At 40.1% G+C, this 18,712-nt stretch overlaps 2 protein-coding genes across 3 annotated transcripts; both read right to left on the minus strand.

Annotated features, from left to right (window-relative positions):
* Window positions 1-985: 985 nt before the first annotated feature.
* Window positions 986-4,784, minus strand: LOC146968258 (stress-associated endoplasmic reticulum protein 1). Its single transcript, XM_085760209.1, has 3 exons — window positions 4,498-4,784; window positions 2,415-2,490; window positions 986-1,425 (listed from the first exon to the last, which is right to left on the minus strand). The coding sequence occupies exons 1-3, from the start codon at window positions 4,579-4,581 to the stop codon at window positions 1,385-1,387; spliced, it is 201 nt and encodes a 66-aa protein (XP_085616335.1). The 5' UTR covers window positions 4,582-4,784; the 3' UTR covers window positions 986-1,384.
* Window positions 4,785-9,858: 5,074 nt separating this feature from the next.
* LOC146968259 (C-type natriuretic peptide 2-like) lies at window positions 9,859-13,990 on the minus strand. Of its 2 annotated transcripts, XM_085760208.1 has the most exons (3): window positions 13,886-13,990; window positions 10,057-10,158; window positions 9,859-10,008 (listed from the first exon to the last, which is right to left on the minus strand). In XM_085760208.1, exons 1-3 carry the CDS (start codon window positions 13,988-13,990, stop codon window positions 9,859-9,861), a joined length of 357 nt encoding a protein of 118 aa, XP_085616334.1. The 2 variants fall into 2 exon arrangements, with proteins under 2 accessions (XP_085616334.1, XP_085616333.1); XM_085760207.1 differs by having other exon boundaries at window positions 9,859-10,158.
* Window positions 13,991-18,712: the final 4,722 nt, after the last annotated feature.

Raw genomic sequence — 18,712 nt, forward strand, 5'->3', positions numbered from 1 at the left:
GCGTTTCTTTTCAAATTAAAACGTCTTTATAAAAAGAAGGGACAGCAGCTGCCCCGTCGGTCGTGTTTCTGTTTTAAACCCTGACGTTGTCTTATTTTGAAAACCAAACAGGAAACACACGTTATGAAATCATTGTTCATTTAGTTTTAAAGGGATAGTAGCATTTTTTTAAAGTGGGATCTCCAAATAGCCCCTAAGTACTTTAATTGCAGTAGAAGACTCTCTGCACTCCTCCCGTTAGCAACGCCAGCCCATAATAGCCCTGCCCAGAGATTTACAACATACAGTGTTGTGAACAGACCCAAAGAAACGGCCTATTTTCACGGCCTAAAAGAGGTTTTACCTGAAAAAAAATACACAGTTCCATTGTTCACTATAATATAATTTTTTCCAGCCCTTCAAAGTGCAGGAAAAACACAGTTTTTATTTGGACCTAACCAACTCACGTATCCCTCCGCCCAGGGTTAGCGCCCGCTGAAAAATTATATTATAGCGAACAATGGAACTGTGTATTTTTTTTCAGGTAAAACCTCTTTTAGGCCGTGAAAATAGGCCGTTTCTTTGGGTCTGTTCACAACACTGTATGTTGTAAATCTCTGGGCAGAGCTATTATGGGCTGGCGTTGCTAACGGGAGGAGTGCAGAGAGTCTTCTACTGCAATTAAAGTACTTAGGGGCTATTTGTAGATCATACAACCCCACTTTTTAAAAAAATGCTACTATCCCTTTAAGGTGACAAACATTTTGATCGTTTTCCTTTCTCTGCTGCTGACTTCCTGTGTGGCTTTTAATGTGAAATGCCGAACAGGAAGTGTCAACGCCTCATTCACATTGCTTGTTGCTCCTCCTACAAAATAAAAGCCTTGGCTGCAACAACCGTGTGGCGTTTCTGTTGAGCTGCGTCGACAAAACTCAACACTTCCTGTTTGTCTTTTCACAATAAGAGCCCGGGAGGAGGGGGGAAGGAGGAGGGGTGGACAGGAAGTCAGCAGCAGCAGCAGCAGCAGCAACAGCGCCACCAACAGCTCACACAGAGGACTACAACAGCTGGACGACCGCTCCAGACCCAGGAAGAGGAGTTAAGACTTCAACAGCAATAATCAATCAATAACCAATATCTGATCAACTTCATCAGCAGTGAAGAAGAGAGTGTAAAAAAAAAAAAAAAAAAAAAAAAAGAACAAAAAGAACAACGGGTTCACGGCAGAGAGAGAGAGAGGTTGGTTTACAGTGGGAAGAAGAAAAGAAAAACAAGCTCAGATTTAAACTCCACAGGAACAACTCTGTGTGTGTGTGTGTGTGTGTGTGTGTGTGTGTGTGTGTGTGTGTGTGTGTGTGTGTTGACATGGCGACGGCTCAGCTCCAGGGTCGAAGGTCAAAGGTCATCACATGCCCTGCCTGATGCTCTGGATGATCTGGAAGATGGCTGCAGAGGAAACACACAACACAACTCACTGTTAACAACTACAACTACAACACAACATGATACAATATAATATAATATATGATGAAATAATATAATTTCATATAATATATGATGTAATAATATAATTTCATATAATATTTGATGTAAAAATATGTCATACAATATAATATAATATATGATGTAATGTCATATAATATAATATAATGCAATGCAATGTGATGTAATGTAATATATGATATAATATAGTATAATACATAATATGTGATATAATATGTAATGTAATATGATATAATATAATATGTAATGTAATTTAATGTAATATATATGATATAATATGTAATTTAATGTAATATATAATATAATATATAATGTAATGTAATATATAATATGAAATGTAATGTAATATATAATATAATATATAATGTAATGTAATATATAATATGAAATGTAATGTAATATATAATATAATATATAATGTAATGTAATATATGATATAATATGTAATTTAATGTAATATATAATATAATATATAATGTAATGTAATATATATGATATAATATGTAAGGTGATGTAATGTAATATATAATATAATGTAATATATATGATATAATATGTAATGTAATATATAATATGTAATGTAATGTAATATATAATAAGTAATGTAATGTAATGTAATATATGATATAATATGTAATGTAATATATAATAAGTAATGTAATGTAATATATAATATAATGTAATATATATGATATAATATGTAATGTAATGTAATATATAATATGTAATGTAATGTAATGTAATGTAATATATAATAAGTAATGTAATGTAATATATATGATATAATATGTAAAGTGATGTAATGTAATATATATGATATAACATGTAATGTGATGTGATGTGATGTAATGTAATATATAATATAATATAATATGAACCAGTAGTTTCATCTCCGTTGCCATGGTTACACGTCTGACTGTTGTGGAACTCACCTGACCCACACACCACGAAGACGAAGAGGGCGAGCAGCCACGGCCCCACGGGAGACTTCTCATCGTTGACAGGCCGCTGCAACGCGCGCACACACACACACACACACACACACACACACACACACACACACACACACACACACACAATATAATTATTACCGGTAATAGATAAATAATTCCCCCCATTTTACAGACTGGACCTTTAAAACTGAGAAAACTAACCCAGGTCTCCCTCATTTTAGACCATGTAGACTTTTTTGACCCCCACTCTTAAAGGGATAGTTCAACATTTTGTCAAACTGGCCCATTGCCATAATCCCTATAGTCATAGCAGTAGGTTCGTTACCTTTAATTGTCGGTGCAAGCTGTTTTTAGAACGGCGGAGCGGAGCCGTGAGCTGCTCAGAGCTACGCTACTAATGGAGGCTCATTATGGGATTTCTTGGTTTCAAACTCATCAAACTCATCAAATACACAATCCAACAACTCCACAACGCTCTGGTGGACATGTTGGGACCTGCACATTCACCACGCTATGAGATAATAACACAACGTTACCACACAGAGTTGTTTTAGAGGGAAATTCATGTAAAACCGCTGATGCACGTTGCCTTCAGGGACAGTTTTTCAGGTAAATAGCTAAATACAGAGACAGTTGATGAAAAACTGTCCCTGAAGGCAACGTGCATCAGCGGTTTTGATGATAAGATGATAAACCATGGATACCTGGATGGTGGTGACCCCTCAGGTGTGTGTGTTTACACCTTTACACCGTGTCTGTGTGTGGACTGAGGGGATGATGCGTTCAGGGACACAGGTTAAATCAGACTCGGTCTGCTTTACAGAGCCGAGGCTGCATTAAGTAACTAATAATAATAATATGGGTAACACTTTACAGTAAGGGTCCCTTAATTAACGTTAGTTAGTACATCATTAAGCATTAATTAACTGTTTACAGATATATTAACAATCATTATAATGTATTACTTAGGATTAGGAAACATTAATTAATGGAGCCTGTTAATTAATGTTTACGACTCAAAGTTAGTTAATAAATGATTAAGTAATAATAAAAGTTGAATAATGTAATTAGTTACAATTATGTATGCATTACTCAGCATTAATAACACATTAGTTTATATATTAATGCTTAATAATGTACTAACTAACGTTAATTAAGGGACCATAATTGTAACATGTTACCAATATGAAGTAGAATTGACACGGCTGATAGCATGAGCCGCTAATGCTAATAAAAAATAAAGAGCAGACCTGAATGTAACGAGTACTTTTCAGCCTTCCTAGAAATTAACTCGAGTAAAAGTAAAAATATTTGTCTTGGAAATGTATTCAAGTAAGAGTAATAAGTACCAAAGAAATCTAATACTCAAGTAAAGTACAAATCCTCCTCAGTAAATTTACTCCATTACTGTCCACCACTGATAATAATAATACACTGCTCAAAAAAATAAAGGGAACACTTAAACAACACATCTTAGATCTCAATTAATGAAACATTGCAGTTTAAAATCGTTATTCTATATATAGTAGAGTGTGTTGAGAACAAAATAACATAAAAATGATCAATGTAAATCAAAATTATCATCCCAGGTTGATTTCACACAGGTGTGATATAGCTACTTGGAGTTACAATGTGTTGTTCCCTTTATTTTTTTGAGCAGTGAATGAAGTAGAATTGACACGGCTGATAGCATTAGCCGCTCATGCTACCTCCAGCAGACCGGGGCTGGCGCAGCGCAGCGGCCGCTCCAGGGAGCCTGTGAGGCGGGGAGAAGGAGTGAGCAGCAGCGGCCTGTGTGGAGCTGTGGGGATGATGCGTTCAGGGACACCGGTTAAATCAGACCCGACCTAGGCTGTACGTAACTAATAATACCGTAGTAACTAATAATAATAATAATATAAAGTAGAATTGACACGGCTGATAGCATTAACTTAGCCGCTCATGCTACCTCCAGCAGGCAGACCGGGGCAGCCGGAGCGCAGCGGCCGCTCTAGGGAGCCTGTGAGGCGGGGAGAAGGAGTGAGCAGCAGCGGCCTGTGTGGAGGTTGTGGAGGCTCCTTACCGAGGTCTTCTGGACGTGTCCCCGCTGTGTGATCGTCTTGCTGTGCCGCTCGTTGGCCACTTTCATCCGCTGCACCGCCGACATGTTGTCAGGCAGACCGACCGACCGACCGACCGACCGACCGGACTGGACCAGACCACCGGGACCGGAGGAGGAGCAGGAGGAGGTGTAGAGGAGGAGGAGGTGGAGGAGGTGCAGAGGAGGCCGGTGCCGGTGGAAGGAGCTTCCCGCTGGGCTGCAGCTGTAGGGAGCAGGAGCAGGAGGAGGTGGAGGAGGTGCAGGAGGAGCAGGAGGAGAGAGAACCGTGCAGATGGAGCTGGTTCGGTCCGGTCGGTGCTGCTGCTGCTGCTGCTGCTGCTGCTAACGGTTAGCTTAGTTAGCTTAGCTCGCTGCTAGCGGAGCAGCTAACGGAGCTAGCAGTCACGTGACCGGGGAGGAGGAGGAGGAGGAGGAGCAGGAGGAGGTGCTGCCCCCCGGTGGCGGGAAGAGTAAACAGCTGCTGTCACAATAATATATATTGCATATTCAAAATAATTTTAAAATAAACTTGTAATACAAAAAATGTAACTTTTTATGTATACTTTCATTGTGTAAAGTTTCATCGTGGTAGGAGTAAAGGAAAAAAAACAAGCCTATTCGAATACCATTAGTGTATGGCTCATTTGCATATTCAAATTAATTTTAAAAGAAACTTTTAATACAAAATATGTTACATTTCATTAATACTTTCATTGTGTAAAGTTTCATTGTGATAGCAGTAAAGGAAAAAAATAGCCCCATTGGGGTGTATTGTTTTCTGGCCTTATTGGCACCATAGACTTTTATACAGTAAATCAATGTTGGATTGATGAGAATTAAACATATTTCCCCAACTAGGATTTCTTAGGACTTTTAGTTTGTTGTTCTGGACACCTCAAAGAAATGATGTAAACATTCTGTTACAATTAGTCTGTCGGAAAATGCTATTTTGCCTGGACTACAAGGAAATCAATAAGATAGACACTGATCACAAGTGGAGGCGGGAAAGATTGATAAAGGAGCCGTTACCGAAATATTAAGAGCACGTGGCTGATACTAGCTACATGCTAATATTCTGCTCTAACAGGTGTGTCCTGTCCTGACATTTTGAGGACCGTTCCAATGCATTTCTGGGACAAAAAATCTGAAAAAGTTTAAAGGGACAACGAGGAGTTTCTATTTGGTTATAAAAAAGTCTCATATTAATGTGGATGAATCTACGTTACCACTTGTTAATGGCTCCATTTTCAATAAATATATCGTTTTGTCTCTATCGTTATTTTGTTATTTTAATTAGTGGCGGAAACGCTGGGCGAGCCGACCAGCGTTTCCTCACTTTCGGTTTCGCGGACGCTGCCATCTGCTAGCTACATGTTAGCTACATGCTAATATTCTGTTCTAACAGGACGGACCACGGATAACTCTGAAACTTCTCCCAGCCCTTAGTCGACATGAGGGTGAGTAGATAATGAGTGACATTTCAATTTTGGGTGAACTGTCCCTTTAATATTTGAAAAAAAGCAGCAGAAAGTATACAGGACTAGTCGGACTGCAAAAAATGCCGGAAGATGTGAGAATTCCTAGAAAGAGCATTTCCATAAGGAGAATGCGTGTGAATGCTGAAAGCCATAGCTGAAGCTGAATGAGCAGAAGAAATGGACAAAGAGAGGAAATGTAGGAATGACAGTCAGCGTCAGAAGCTGTGGAGACGTTGTGGAGACTCGTGGATGGAGTGAGGATGACACTACAGTTTTCTCTGCTTCTGCTATTTATTTATTTTCTTTTTTCTATTTTGATTGACCAGTGCAAACATGTGAGGCCCCGCCCCCTAAACCCAGCCAGTCCAAATATGGGCAGAGAGGGAGACTTCAGTTCACACAGGTTAGTGGTAGTGATGGAGCTGCCACCTGCTGACCCGGATCAATACATTTCAAGTACATTTCCGGTAAATTTCCAGAAACTTTCCATGGGAAGTTAAGCTGGGGAATTTTGGAAATATTCCAAATTGGAAACTTTCCATGGGAAATATGGGAATTTATAAGAATTATTGGGAATTTATGGGAATTAACTGGAAATTGGGGGTAATTTAAACCAACAGTATCATATCCAAACATAAATGTAAATTTTGTTTTGTCATAAGCAGACATCCATGCTAAATAATACAATTAAAAAACATAGTATAACTTTAGAGTACAACTTTATCAAGTTTTAATTCTTGTATGAACAATCAATTATTTTACTGAACAACAAAAACATGAATGTTGAGTAAAATATTAGTAATTACTTATTAAGGGCCAACCTTCAATTTTGTAAATTTTGGATTTATTCCCATTTATTCCTGTTAATTCCCATGGAAAGTTTGCAACTTTGAAAATTCCCAGAATTTTGCAAACAAAGGCTGTATTCGAAACTGCATACTCTCTTGCTAGTATGTACTGATTTGGCCAAAATGCAGTATGCAGTATGGAAACAAAAGCAAAATCTGCAGTATGTAAAAAATTCCCGGATGTCGTGCTGATTCGGGAAATATCTTCAATTTGCATCTGACCAGTCTACATTGTGTACCGTATCCCACAATGCAATGCTCCCCTGACGTCTAACCGTGACCAAAGACGGTAGTGAAGTATCTTTGCTGTGTACCGTAACTATGTTATATAGTTTAATAAAATAAAACTTAATGCAGACTGATGTGTTGATTGTAAAACATGTATTTCTTGATGTAAATGTGGTGGTTTGTGTCCGTAGGCTCCAGAGCCCCGAGGCAGCGCTGCTCTTCTGTCCAATACACACAGGAAGCTTCACTTTACATTCAGACTAACTAATGCTACTGATACAGCTGTTACATTTCATCACTGAGACCAACATTTATCTTTATTAAAAATAATTTAACCAGCCGGTGGTAAACCTCTAAAAACCTGCGGGTAAGTTAATTAGCGATGGTTTTCTCCCCCGGGATGACGACGGAGGTTGGCCGGCCGAGCAGCTCACACACACAAACACACTAATAAATGAAGCGACACACAGAGCCAAGTGGAGTTTCTCTTTTATTTACTGCAGCCAGGCTGCAACTCACACACACACACACACACACACACACACACACACACACACACACACACACCTGCATGTTGAACACATGGTCGTCTATACACACACACACACACAGGGCCGTTGTATAGGGGAGAAAGGTGATGGTAACTCTAGGGGCCCAGCGCCCAGTGGGGCCCATAAAAAACCCCAGTAGTCTAATCTTTGTATGACTGAATTATTCTGCGTAAGACCCTGACTAATACTCATAGTACACTGTAAAAACTCAACATCTTTCCAAGAATATTTGTCTTATTTCTTGTCCAAATGTCTCATTTCTAGTCAAAACTCATCTCTTTCCACTTAAAATAAGACTCATCACCTAAAAATTAACTTGTTTTTAGATCATTTTCACTTAAATTCACAATAAATAGAAAAATCTGCCAGTGAAAGTAAGTTTTTTGTGCTTGTAATAAGGAAGAAAAACTTGCTCCACTATCAGATCTTTTCTACTTATTCCAAGTGAAAATCTGCTTGAAAGAAGTAAAAAGTGTCTAAAAACTAGGGCTGACCTCCAAAAGTCGACGATTCGACGATTCGATTCGGAGGGGTCTGATTCGACTATGAACCTCGTAGTCGAATCTAACCAAGACCGTACCATTCTGACTATATGGGGGTGCCCACGGCTGCTGAGCATAAATTGTTATATAGAATGTCTTTTTTCGTTATAAAAAGCCTATTTTGACACAAAATCTGCCTACTTTCTGTTAATAAAGAGTTCAAAATGATGTGTGCGTTTAAACGGTAGTCTTAGCTTCTTACTACGTATTAATAAATCACCCACTGCAGTTGCACAATTAAATGAGCGGAGGTTTTTTTTTTTTTTTTTTCAAATGAGCGGAGGTGAGCAGTAGGACCGTCAAAGAAGTCACTGCAGAACACTCACGGAGTGGCAAAAAGACGAGGGGCAGAGCCGCCAAAGTTTAAAATCAAGGAAGTCTGACAGTCTAACTTTGTCAACATTTATCATGCATGACCTAACAGAACAGCAAAACATTGTGAGGATACATCTGACTTTGACCGAGTTACATTCAAGAACCTGCTTTCAATCACGGAAAATAAATTAACTCCAGCGGTGATTTTTTTTTTTTTCGATGGATCAGCTGTGTTTACCGTTTCAAGTGTTAATAGTTCTGATGGTTAGACAGATGAATTAGTCTCTAACACATCCTAAAGTTTGACATGTCAGAGTTTTTCAGAAGAGGAACTTGTTTTTTTTCCGACTTCCGAGTTGTCATGAACGCACCATCAGTGTCGGGAGTCACAGCTGTGATCTCGTCCCTCTGCAGCCTGTCTGTCTCTCTGCCGGTGCCGCGGTCACACTGTGTGTGTTACAGGATTGATCAACGTAATGTACGGATTGTCGAGTCCTTCTGACCTCCGTTTGTTTTGATACTACATGTTTTACCCGGTTTCTCTGTGTCCACGACCACCGCTATCCTTCATCACGTTGAGGGATGTTTGATCTGCCACTCACAGTCCGAGCAAAAGGAGCGTTGTCCAGGGCAACGTAACATAAACGCATACCCTGGCTCACAATGGCTACTAAAAATCATCCAAAGTGTGGAAAATAAATAAAGGTATTTGTTTTACACCTACCATATTTTTGGGGTGTTTTAGCTCTTTTGTTTGAAACGGAAAAAGTCGCAAATTTGCTGCTATCTAAAAAAAAAAAAAAAAAAAAAAAGGTTCGACGATCAGTCGACTATGGCAAAATCTGACGAATCAGATTCGACTATGAAAATCCTTAGTAGAAAACAGCCCTACTAAAAACAAGCTACTTTTAATATGATGAGTCTTATTTTAAGTAGAATGAGATTTGTTTTGACTAGAAATGACATTTTGACTAGAAATAAGACAAATATTCTTGCTAAGATACTTGAGTTTTTGCAGTGTAATGCTGCATTACCATCAAAACAAAGAAGACTGAATAAAAAACAATAATACATACGTAGTCTAAGAAAAAAAAAAGGAAAAGTTAGGGGGAGGGGCCCACTTTAGTATTCTTTAAGGGGGCCCAGAATTCCTAGCAACGGCCCTGCACACACACACACACACACACACACACACACACACACACGCCTGCATGTTGAACACATGGTCGTCTATCACACGCTGTCTTGTCGCCAGCGGTTTCGTTAGTAAAGTTCCAGCGTGGCGTCTCCGACTGACGGGTCGGTGACGACGCCACGCGGCATCCTCTAGTAGTAGTGGTTACCGCGGTAACGAGGCACAGACGAAAACAAAACGCTCTCTCTAACAGCCCAGGCCGCTGATGGCGCCGATGCGGTCCATCTTCATCCCGAAGCATCCTCTTCCTCCTCCCACCATGGACTTGCGGCTGCGCCTCCTCATCCGGCCCTGGCGCCGCAGGAAGTCCAGGAAGAACCGAGGCACCGCCGGCCCCTCCCCCTCCTGTCTGCCGCCGTCGGCCAATCCCCTCGCAGCGGCCGCGGAGGGGGCGGGGCCTCCAGCAGAGCCCTCAGTGACATCACCAGAGGGGGGCGGGGCCAAGATGAGAGACGAGAGGCGCGAGCCAAACAGAGACTGTAACACCTGAGGGGGAAAGAGAAGATGATGAAGATAAAGTTCATGAGGATGATGATAAATATGATGAAGATGATGATAAAGTGGACATAGGGGTGGGCGACATGGCAAAAATATCATATCACGATTTTTTAAAAATGAAGGCACGATTTCGATTTCATCACGATCTTAAATTGAAAAAAGAAAAATAGACAATTTAGGCCAAAGAACCTTTCTGAGCAGATTTTAATCTAAATAGTTGCAGTTTTGCCAACATGTGCAAACAACGTAGACATAGTAAAAGGTAAACAACAACACTCTGATAAAGTAGATAGCTTTCAATAAACATGAAAGTAAAATATTAATGAAGACATTACTGTTTGTTTTATTCAACACAGTAATTTTAACAGGATTTTAAGTTTATCAAAACACTAAATAGCTGATTGAAAAGGGTCAAATAAAAATACAAACTAAAGTAACTGTTGTTTTCTCTTTTAGCAAACTTTGCAAATGTCCTTTGTTTGCGCTTTGCAGCATAGAACTGTAATTTATAGAATGAGCCCCAGACGATCCTACGATCTTTGGCAGATAGTCTACACGCTCTAATCCTTCACGATCTAATATCGCCATATCGCCCACCCCTAAGTGGACTATATAGTGACTCACTGGTCAAATGAAAAACCACGTTCGGACACGACTCCGCCGCACAGTTAATGACGTATTACGTCGCGTAATTAAAACGTTCCGACTGCGATCATAACGGCCGGTGTAGGTACCAAAATAAAAAGAGCAGTAAAGCAATATATTAAGCGGCAATATATTTAAAGGGACAACGAGGAGTTTCTCCAGCGGCAGAATGAAAAATTCCGCGACAATAAAAAAGTCTCACGTTAATGTGGATGAATCTACGTTACCCACACTTGTTAATGGTCCATTTTCTATAACTATATCGTTTTGTCTCTATGGTTATTTTGTTATTATTAGTGGTGGTGGAAATGCTGGGCGAGCCGACCAGCGTTTCTTTACTTTCGGTTTCGTGGCGAGTCATGAGAATAACGCCGCCGTATGAATCTCCGTTTATGGTGGGAACTACGACGGTATGTGATCGGCTTCCAACCTCTGACTTTAATTCTTGATGAATGAAAACATGAGTCTGTCTTGCTCCGGTTAAAGAATTTCACGGTGCGGAGGCTCATAAATGTAGTGTGGAAACACTTCACTTTTCCAAAACTCCTCATTGTCCCTTTAAGCATCAAAGATGTTCAATCAAACCCACATAGTTTGAAACAACGTTCAAAACACACAGCCTAGCAAGCATAAAGTCCGCTAGCTTAATGCTAACGTATAATGTAAAACCTCATAGACGGGCTAACAGAAATTAGCCTCGCTATCCAGAGTCTGTGGTCAGTTTATAACGCTTGTTAGGAAATTTGCTCCGACGTTTGTTGTGGGAGTCTGTGGAAGCTGCAACCGGACAACTCTGGCAGCTGGACACATTTATTGAGGCTGCTGCACTACTGCATTTATTTGGTAGCTACACCGGTCACTACTGCATTTATTTGGTAGCTACACCGGTCACTACTGCATTTATTTGGTAGCTACACCGGTCACTACTTCATTTATTTGGTAGCTACACCGGTCACTACTTGCACTTGCATTTATTTGGTAGCTACACCGGTCGCTACTTCATTTATTTGGTAGCTACACCGGTCTCTACTTCATTTATTTGGTAGCTACACCGGTCACTACTTGCACTTGCATTTATTTGGTAGCTACACCGGTCGCTACTGCATTTATTTGGTAGCTACACCGGTCACTACTGCATTTATTTGGTAGCTACACCGGTCACTACTTGCACTTGCATTTATTTGGTAGCTACACCGGTCGCTACTGCATTTATTTGGTAGCTACACCGGTCACTACTTCATTTATTTGGTAGCTACACCGGTCACTACTGCATTTATTTGGTAGCTACACTGGTCACTACTTCATTTATTTGGTAGCTACACCGGTCACTACTTCATTTATTTGGTAGCTACACCGGTCACTACTGCATTTATTTGGTAGCTACACCGGTCACTACTGCATTTATTTGGTAGCTACACCGGTCACTACTTCATTTATTTGGTAGCTACACCGGTCACTACTTCATTTATTTGGTAGCTACACCGGTCACTACTGCATTTATTTGGTAGCTACACTGGTCGCTCTGGGTCGCTGTGGTAACGTCGATCCGTGACTGCAATGCATGATGGGAAAACTTTCTCCGGTTAGTGACCATCGGATGTTCACTACGGGTGTGTTCGAAACCGCATACTACATACTATATACTTCCATACTGCATACTGTCCATACTCCATACTACATACTCATCAATCAGACAGTATGCAGAGCGTTTACACTGCAGCGTACTACATGATAACCCATAATGCATTGCGCTCCTACCCGAGCCAAAATCAACAGGCTAAAGCTGATTTCATTTTAGCTCTAAATTCTTTAAATATATCACTTTATTAACATTTCAAACGTTTTTAGGCGAGAAAGTAGCCGTTTACATCAGCAGTGTGTCGTTCATTTGTCTAAATACCAGCTGTTTACAATTTTGTTCGGACGATTTCGGCGCTACTAAAGCTAGCCGTTGTGAGCAACGCACTTCCGGTTACTTTCACAAAATACAACACCCGTTGTCCTTTACTATATAGAAAACCCCAACGATAGAATTTGTGCTTTTATTTTGAAAACAGGAAGCGAACCTACCCTCAATGTAGCTAGCTTGGAACCGCCGTTTTGACTGCTCTCGTCCCGTTAACGGCATTTAACCGTTCAATATGCCTTACCGGAGAGTCTTGCCAGCTCTGAGATCGGCCTGGTTCATTGTAAAACATTTATTTATTGATGTAAATGTGGTGTTTTCTGTGCGTACAGACCCCAAGGCAGTGCTGCTCTTCTGTCTAACCACAAACACACTTCTGCTACAGCCACAACTGTTAGATTTCATCAATGAGACCAACATTTAGAACCCCAATGTGCGGTTAGTTTATCCAAACGACGGCTGTTTTAAGTTTGCCCCGATGTTTTATCCCCTAAAAAGAGTTTAACCAGCCGGTGGTAAACCTCTAAAAGCCATCGGGTAAGTTAATTAGCGGTGGTTTTCTCCACCGGGGCGAGGACCGCAGGCTGGCCGGCGGAGCACGTCAGGAGCCGGTCTGCTGCCTCTATGATGTCGCGGTCGCTGCTCGGACCTGGAGCTTCAGTTCTCCGAAAAACATCGGGGCAAACTTAAAACAGCCGTCGTTTGGATAAACTAACCGCACATTGGGGTTCTAAACAGTTACTTTCTCGCATGAAAAAATATTAAAAGTCACGTATTAACAGGCAGATTTCTGTTGTCCTGTTTAGTTGTTTTTTTTTCCTGTTCGCGGTAAGGAAAAGACTATCCGTGACGTCACGTTACGTTGCATCCTGGGTAATTTGAGTGTGAGTAGCTCCTCATGTATACTCAACATTCTGGCGAATCTAGTGTAGCTGCCGCCATCCGGGAACTTCTCGCATACTCAAACCGACTCAAACTCGCATACTGTGCATTCGCATACTCAAAATGACGTCAGAGTTAGTATGAGTAGTAGGAAAGTATGCGGTTTCGAACACACCCTACATTTTGCGGTGACTTGTGGGATAGATGAAGAACATGACAACAGAACGACTGGTGACGAAGACGATGGCGGTCATGAAGATGATGAAGACGACGGTCACACACCTGTCTGTCGTCCTGTCGAGGCGGCGAAGGTCTCGACTCCACGGCGACGACGGTGAGGAAGAGGAGGAGCAGAGGAACAAAGGAGGAGGAAGATGAAGAGGCCATCTATAGTATCAACACAAGAAAAGGTTTTTAAAACAAAAAGACACACACACACACACCGGACCAGATTTGCATAAATGAACGTAGGTTGTTGTGACACAGAGATTAAAGGGTTAGACTGTAACTCATCAATATATTCTCTACAGGTCCAATCAGGCTGTTTCTCTCTGTTATTGATCCGATCAGAGGGCCCAGCTGTTCTAAAGGTGCAATCTGGATAAAAATTATCCGGATTTTGAAATCCCTTTTTTTTTTGCTATCCAGGATCACGTAGCTAATCCGTCTTAATTTTATCCCAGTTGTTCAAAGCAAAGTAGGATTGGATCAGTCTGATCCAGATCCAAATGTATGTTAATGTGTTACCTATTTTATGTGACTTTTTTTCTCTCTTTCTTTATCTTTTTTAATATATTCGTAATGGAGACCAATCAATCAATCAATCAATCAATCAATCAATCAATCAATCAATCAATCAATCAATCAATCAATCAATCAATCAATCAATCAATCAAACAATCAAAACAGCCAGACTCCATCTGGTTGGGCTGTTAAAATAAATTTTAAAAAGCAAATACAGTACATTAGGGAAATTATGACTATTTCCCCATGTGTTTCAAATTCAAACTTCAAATTTCAAAATTCAAACTTCAAACTTCAAATTTTAAAATTCAAACTTCAAATTTCATTAAATTCAGTTTGGGGAAAAGTAGTTGGTGAAAAGTTTTTCAGTTGTAGAATATTCAAAAGTTAACATTATTTACTAATCACTGTTGTGGTTTAAAATTAGGTGCAAGATATAAATCAATAAATGTATAAATACTACATTATGAATATTGTTTATTTGACCAGTTTGAATTTAATTTAAACTGCTGGGATCAGAATAATCCTGTTTTTTTGGATCAAATTTTTCTGTTCTGACTAAAACGTTCTGAACAACACAAAGTGAGGGTTAGATCCAGATGAAAACCAAGATTGGATCACGTGGTCTGGTGGTCTCAGGACCTGGTTTTAGTTTTGAAACACAACTTATTTTCAAGATTTGATCTGATCCATTATCCAAAATCCGATCGGATTACCTTCGAACAACTGGACCCTGATTGAACTGATCAGATCGAAATGAGAAATTGTTCCGAAAAAAATTAAATAAGTCTATATTTCAAGCTTGTTTGTAGCGGAACAAACAAGCTTGAAATATAGACTTATTTAAATTTTTCGGAACAATTTCTCATGTCGGGGCTTCAATACAAGACGGACATTACATACGAGCGGCATGGAGGTATCTGGATGTTTTTTGGTGTGTCTTTTTGTTACGAAGACAGTTGGTATCCATTCTCAACTGTCATATGGACATGCACTGCTACGCCGAGACCCCCTGTAACTCAGAGAAGCCACGGAGGACTCTGAAACTTCTCCCAGCCCTTATTAGTCCACATGAGGGGGAGGAGATAATGAGGGAAATTTGAATTTTGGGTGAACTATCCCTTTAAGGACAAAGTGCCCGCTCCTGGCTTTTAAAACCAGGTTGAACCAAGTTGAGATACTATAGTGACTCAAAATGAGCTCAACCCAAATGGTCGAGCAGCAGGCCGTTAAAGGGTTAATGTTTGATTGAACCTGAATCTAAAGGTTATTGATCGGTGATCGGTGCTGATCGGTGACTTACTGTTGCAGAGAAATCAAATCCGATCAATTAGAGGAAAAAAGAAGAAAAAGAAGAGGAGGAAGAAGAATCCCAGCAGACTCCAGAAGATCCCGCCGCTCGTCGCTCAGTCATGTGACTTTTTCCTCCAATAACAGCGATTGATTATTGATTATTGGCGTCCGATGATGTCGTCGTCGTCCAAGACTGAAGTTACTTTATAGAAATAAAAACGTTACTTTATAAAAACGTGTGTTTGGCTGGTTGGTTGGTTGGTTCGGTGTGAGTCCTGAGTGAGGACGCGGTCTGGGGGGGCGACCTGCACCACGACGCCTTTATACCCCACCGCCGTGATGTCACACATTCCTGCTGCCGTCTCCCCCGACGACGCTCTCACACACACACACACACACACACACGCTCGTTCACTTCTACTACTTCGTCTCAGGAGGAGGACACATGGTGAGATGATGAAGAGGTCCTGGAAGTCTTTGAGGGAGTTCAAGGTCCTTAAAGGATAATTACCTTTTCTTTTTTTTTTTTTACAATCTGGACCTTATTTCTGGCATAAAATCCGATCATTTCACCCAAGTTTTAATTCTTGTCTGAACAATCAATTCTTTTTACAACAAAAACATGAATGTTGAGTAAAATATTACTCACATAGAGGCTTGTTTATCCTGTTACATGCAGCGTCTGTTGTCTGTCTGACGTCTGCCCCATTTCACGTGAATGCAACATCAAGAATACGTTCAGATATGCAACCGCACCGCTAGATGGGGGAATTCCTACATATTATACCTTTAAATGTGGTTGTTTTAGCCAAGATTATGCTTCAATATATTTTCCCCAACTATATTTAAGTTCCCTGTTATGGGCCAACCTTCAGTTTTGTTTTATTCCCGTCTATTCCCATATATTCCCATTAATTCCCATGGAAAGTTTCCAACTTTGAAAGTTCCCGGAATTTTGCAACCATATTACCGTTTTTTACATTCTGGACCTTATTTCTGGCATAAAATCCGATCATTTCACCCAATTCTTGTCTGAACAATCAATTCTTTTTACAACAAAAACATGAATGTTGAGTAAAATATTACTCACATAGAGGCTTGTTTATCCTGTTACATGCAGCGTCTGTTGTCTGTCTGACGTCTGCCCCATTTCACGTGAATGCAACATCAAAAATACGTTCCGATATGCAACCGCACCGCTAGATGGGGGGAATTCCTACACATTATACCTTTAAATGTGGTTGTTTTAGCCAAGATTATGCTTCAATATATTTTCCCCAACTATATTTAAGTTCCCTGTTATGGGCCAACCTTCAGTTTTGTTTTATTCCCGTCTATTCCCATATATTCCCATTAATTCCCATGGAAAGTTTCCAACTTTGAAAGTTCCCGGAATTTTGCAACCATATTACCGTTTTTTACATTCTGGACCTTATTTCTGGCATAAAATCCGATCATTTCACCCAATTCTTGTCTGAACAATCAATTCTTTTTACAACAAAAACATGAATGTTGAGTAAAATATTACTCACATAGAGGTCTGACGTCTGCCCCATTTCACGTGAATGCAACATCAAAAATACTTTCCGATATGCAACCGCACCGCTAGATGGGGGGAATTCCTACATATTATACCTTTAAATGTGGTTGTTTTAGCCAAGATTATGCTTCAATATATTTTCCCCAACTATATTTAAGTTCCCTGTTATGGGCCAACCTTCAGTTTTGTTTTATTCCCGTCTATTCCCATATATTCCCATTAATTCCCATGGAAAGTTTCCAACTTTGAAAGTTCCCGGAATTTTGCAACCATATTACCGTTTTTTACATTCTGGACCTTATTTCTGGCATAAAATCCGATCATTTCACCCAATTCTTGTCTGAACAATCAATTCTTTTTACAACAAACACATGAATGTTGAGTAAAATATTACTCACATAGAGGTCTGACGTCTGCCCCATTTCACGTGAATGCAACGTCAAGAATACGTTCAGATATGCAACCGCACCGCTAGATGGGGGGAATTCCTACATATTATACCTTTAAATGTGGTTGTTTTAGCCAAGATTATGCTTCAATATATTTTCCCCAACTATATTTAAGTTCCCTGTTATGGGCCAACCTTCAGTTTTGTTTTATTCCCGTCTATTCCCATATATTCCCATTAATTCCCATGGAAAGTTTCCAACTTTGAAAGTTCCCGGAATTTTGCAACCATATTACCGTTTTTTTTTTCACAATCTGGACCTTATTTCTAGCATAAAATCCGATCATTTCCTCCCCCAGATAACTTTAGTGTCATTACAAGTGGTTGTGATGAAATGAGCTCCAGCCGAGAGCCGCATATATCCTCTAAGTGGGCTCTAAATAGACCCTAGGGTTCATGTACAGACTGAGCACTGGGTGTTGCACCAAAGACACATTGTAATGTTGGATTTATGTTGTGAATGGAGTTAGGAGTTAGGTTTGTGTTTTTCTTTAAATGTGACTTTTGAGGGTAACATTTATGCTTTTTTGTAAATGTATGTTTTTGGTATTTTGTTATTATTTGTGTGAAACCTTGGACGTCATGGGACGCAAGACAAATTTCAGAGTGATCTGACAATAAAGTGTAATCTTATCTTATCTTATCTTATCCGTATAATGGAGTCTACAGGGCAGCAGAATGCAGCCTCTAAATAACACATTATCTGCAGAGAAACTCCTTCATATGAGCAACGGTTCGTTTCTGCGTGTTTCCGACTTGTCAGAACAAAATGAGCAGCTGGATGAAGTTCAGCTTCCACAGGCTTCCTCTCCTCAACCTGGACTCACTAATGGCGCTTTTCCACTGGCGCAGCGCGGCACTCATCAAGTACACAATCCAACAACTCCACAACGCTCTGGTGGACAAGTTGTGAGCTGCACATTCACCACGCTATGAGATAATAACACAACGTTACCACACAGAGTTGTTTTAGAGGGAAATTCATGCAAAACCACTGATGCGCGTTGCCTTCAGGGACAGTTTTTCATCAACAGTCTCTGTATTTCCCTCGAAAACGGCTCCGTTTCGTAACGTATTTCAGAGA

The sequence above is a fragment of the Trachurus japonicus genome, chromosome 18 (assembly GCF_045865225.1).
Source record: "Trachurus japonicus isolate A0001 chromosome 18, Traja_1.0".
In the NCBI taxonomy this organism is placed as follows: domain Eukaryota; kingdom Metazoa; phylum Chordata; class Actinopteri; order Carangiformes; family Carangidae; genus Trachurus; species Trachurus japonicus.

Excerpts from the sequence above, each read along its gene's own strand:
- LOC146968258 (XM_085760209.1), bottom strand. The coding sequence starts at position 4,581 with ATGTCGGCGGTGCAGCGGATGAAAGTGGCCAACGAGCGGCACAGCAAG. Across the intron at positions 2,491-4,497 it reads GACACGTCCAGAAGACCTCG|CGGCCTGTCAACGATGAGAA; the intron begins GTAAGGAGCCTC and ends CGCGCGTTGCAG. Across the intron at positions 1,426-2,414 it reads CTTCGTGGTGTGTGGGTCAG|CCATCTTCCAGATCATCCAG; the intron begins GTGAGTTCCACA and ends TTTCCTCTGCAG.
- LOC146968259 (XM_085760207.1), bottom strand. The coding sequence starts at position 13,990 with ATGGCCTCTTCATCTTCCTCCTCCTTTGTTCCTCTGCTCCTCCTCTTC. Across the intron at positions 10,159-13,885 it reads CTCGACAGGACGACAGACAG|GTGTTACAGTCTCTGTTTGG; the intron begins GTGTGTGACCGT and ends TTTCCCCCTCAG.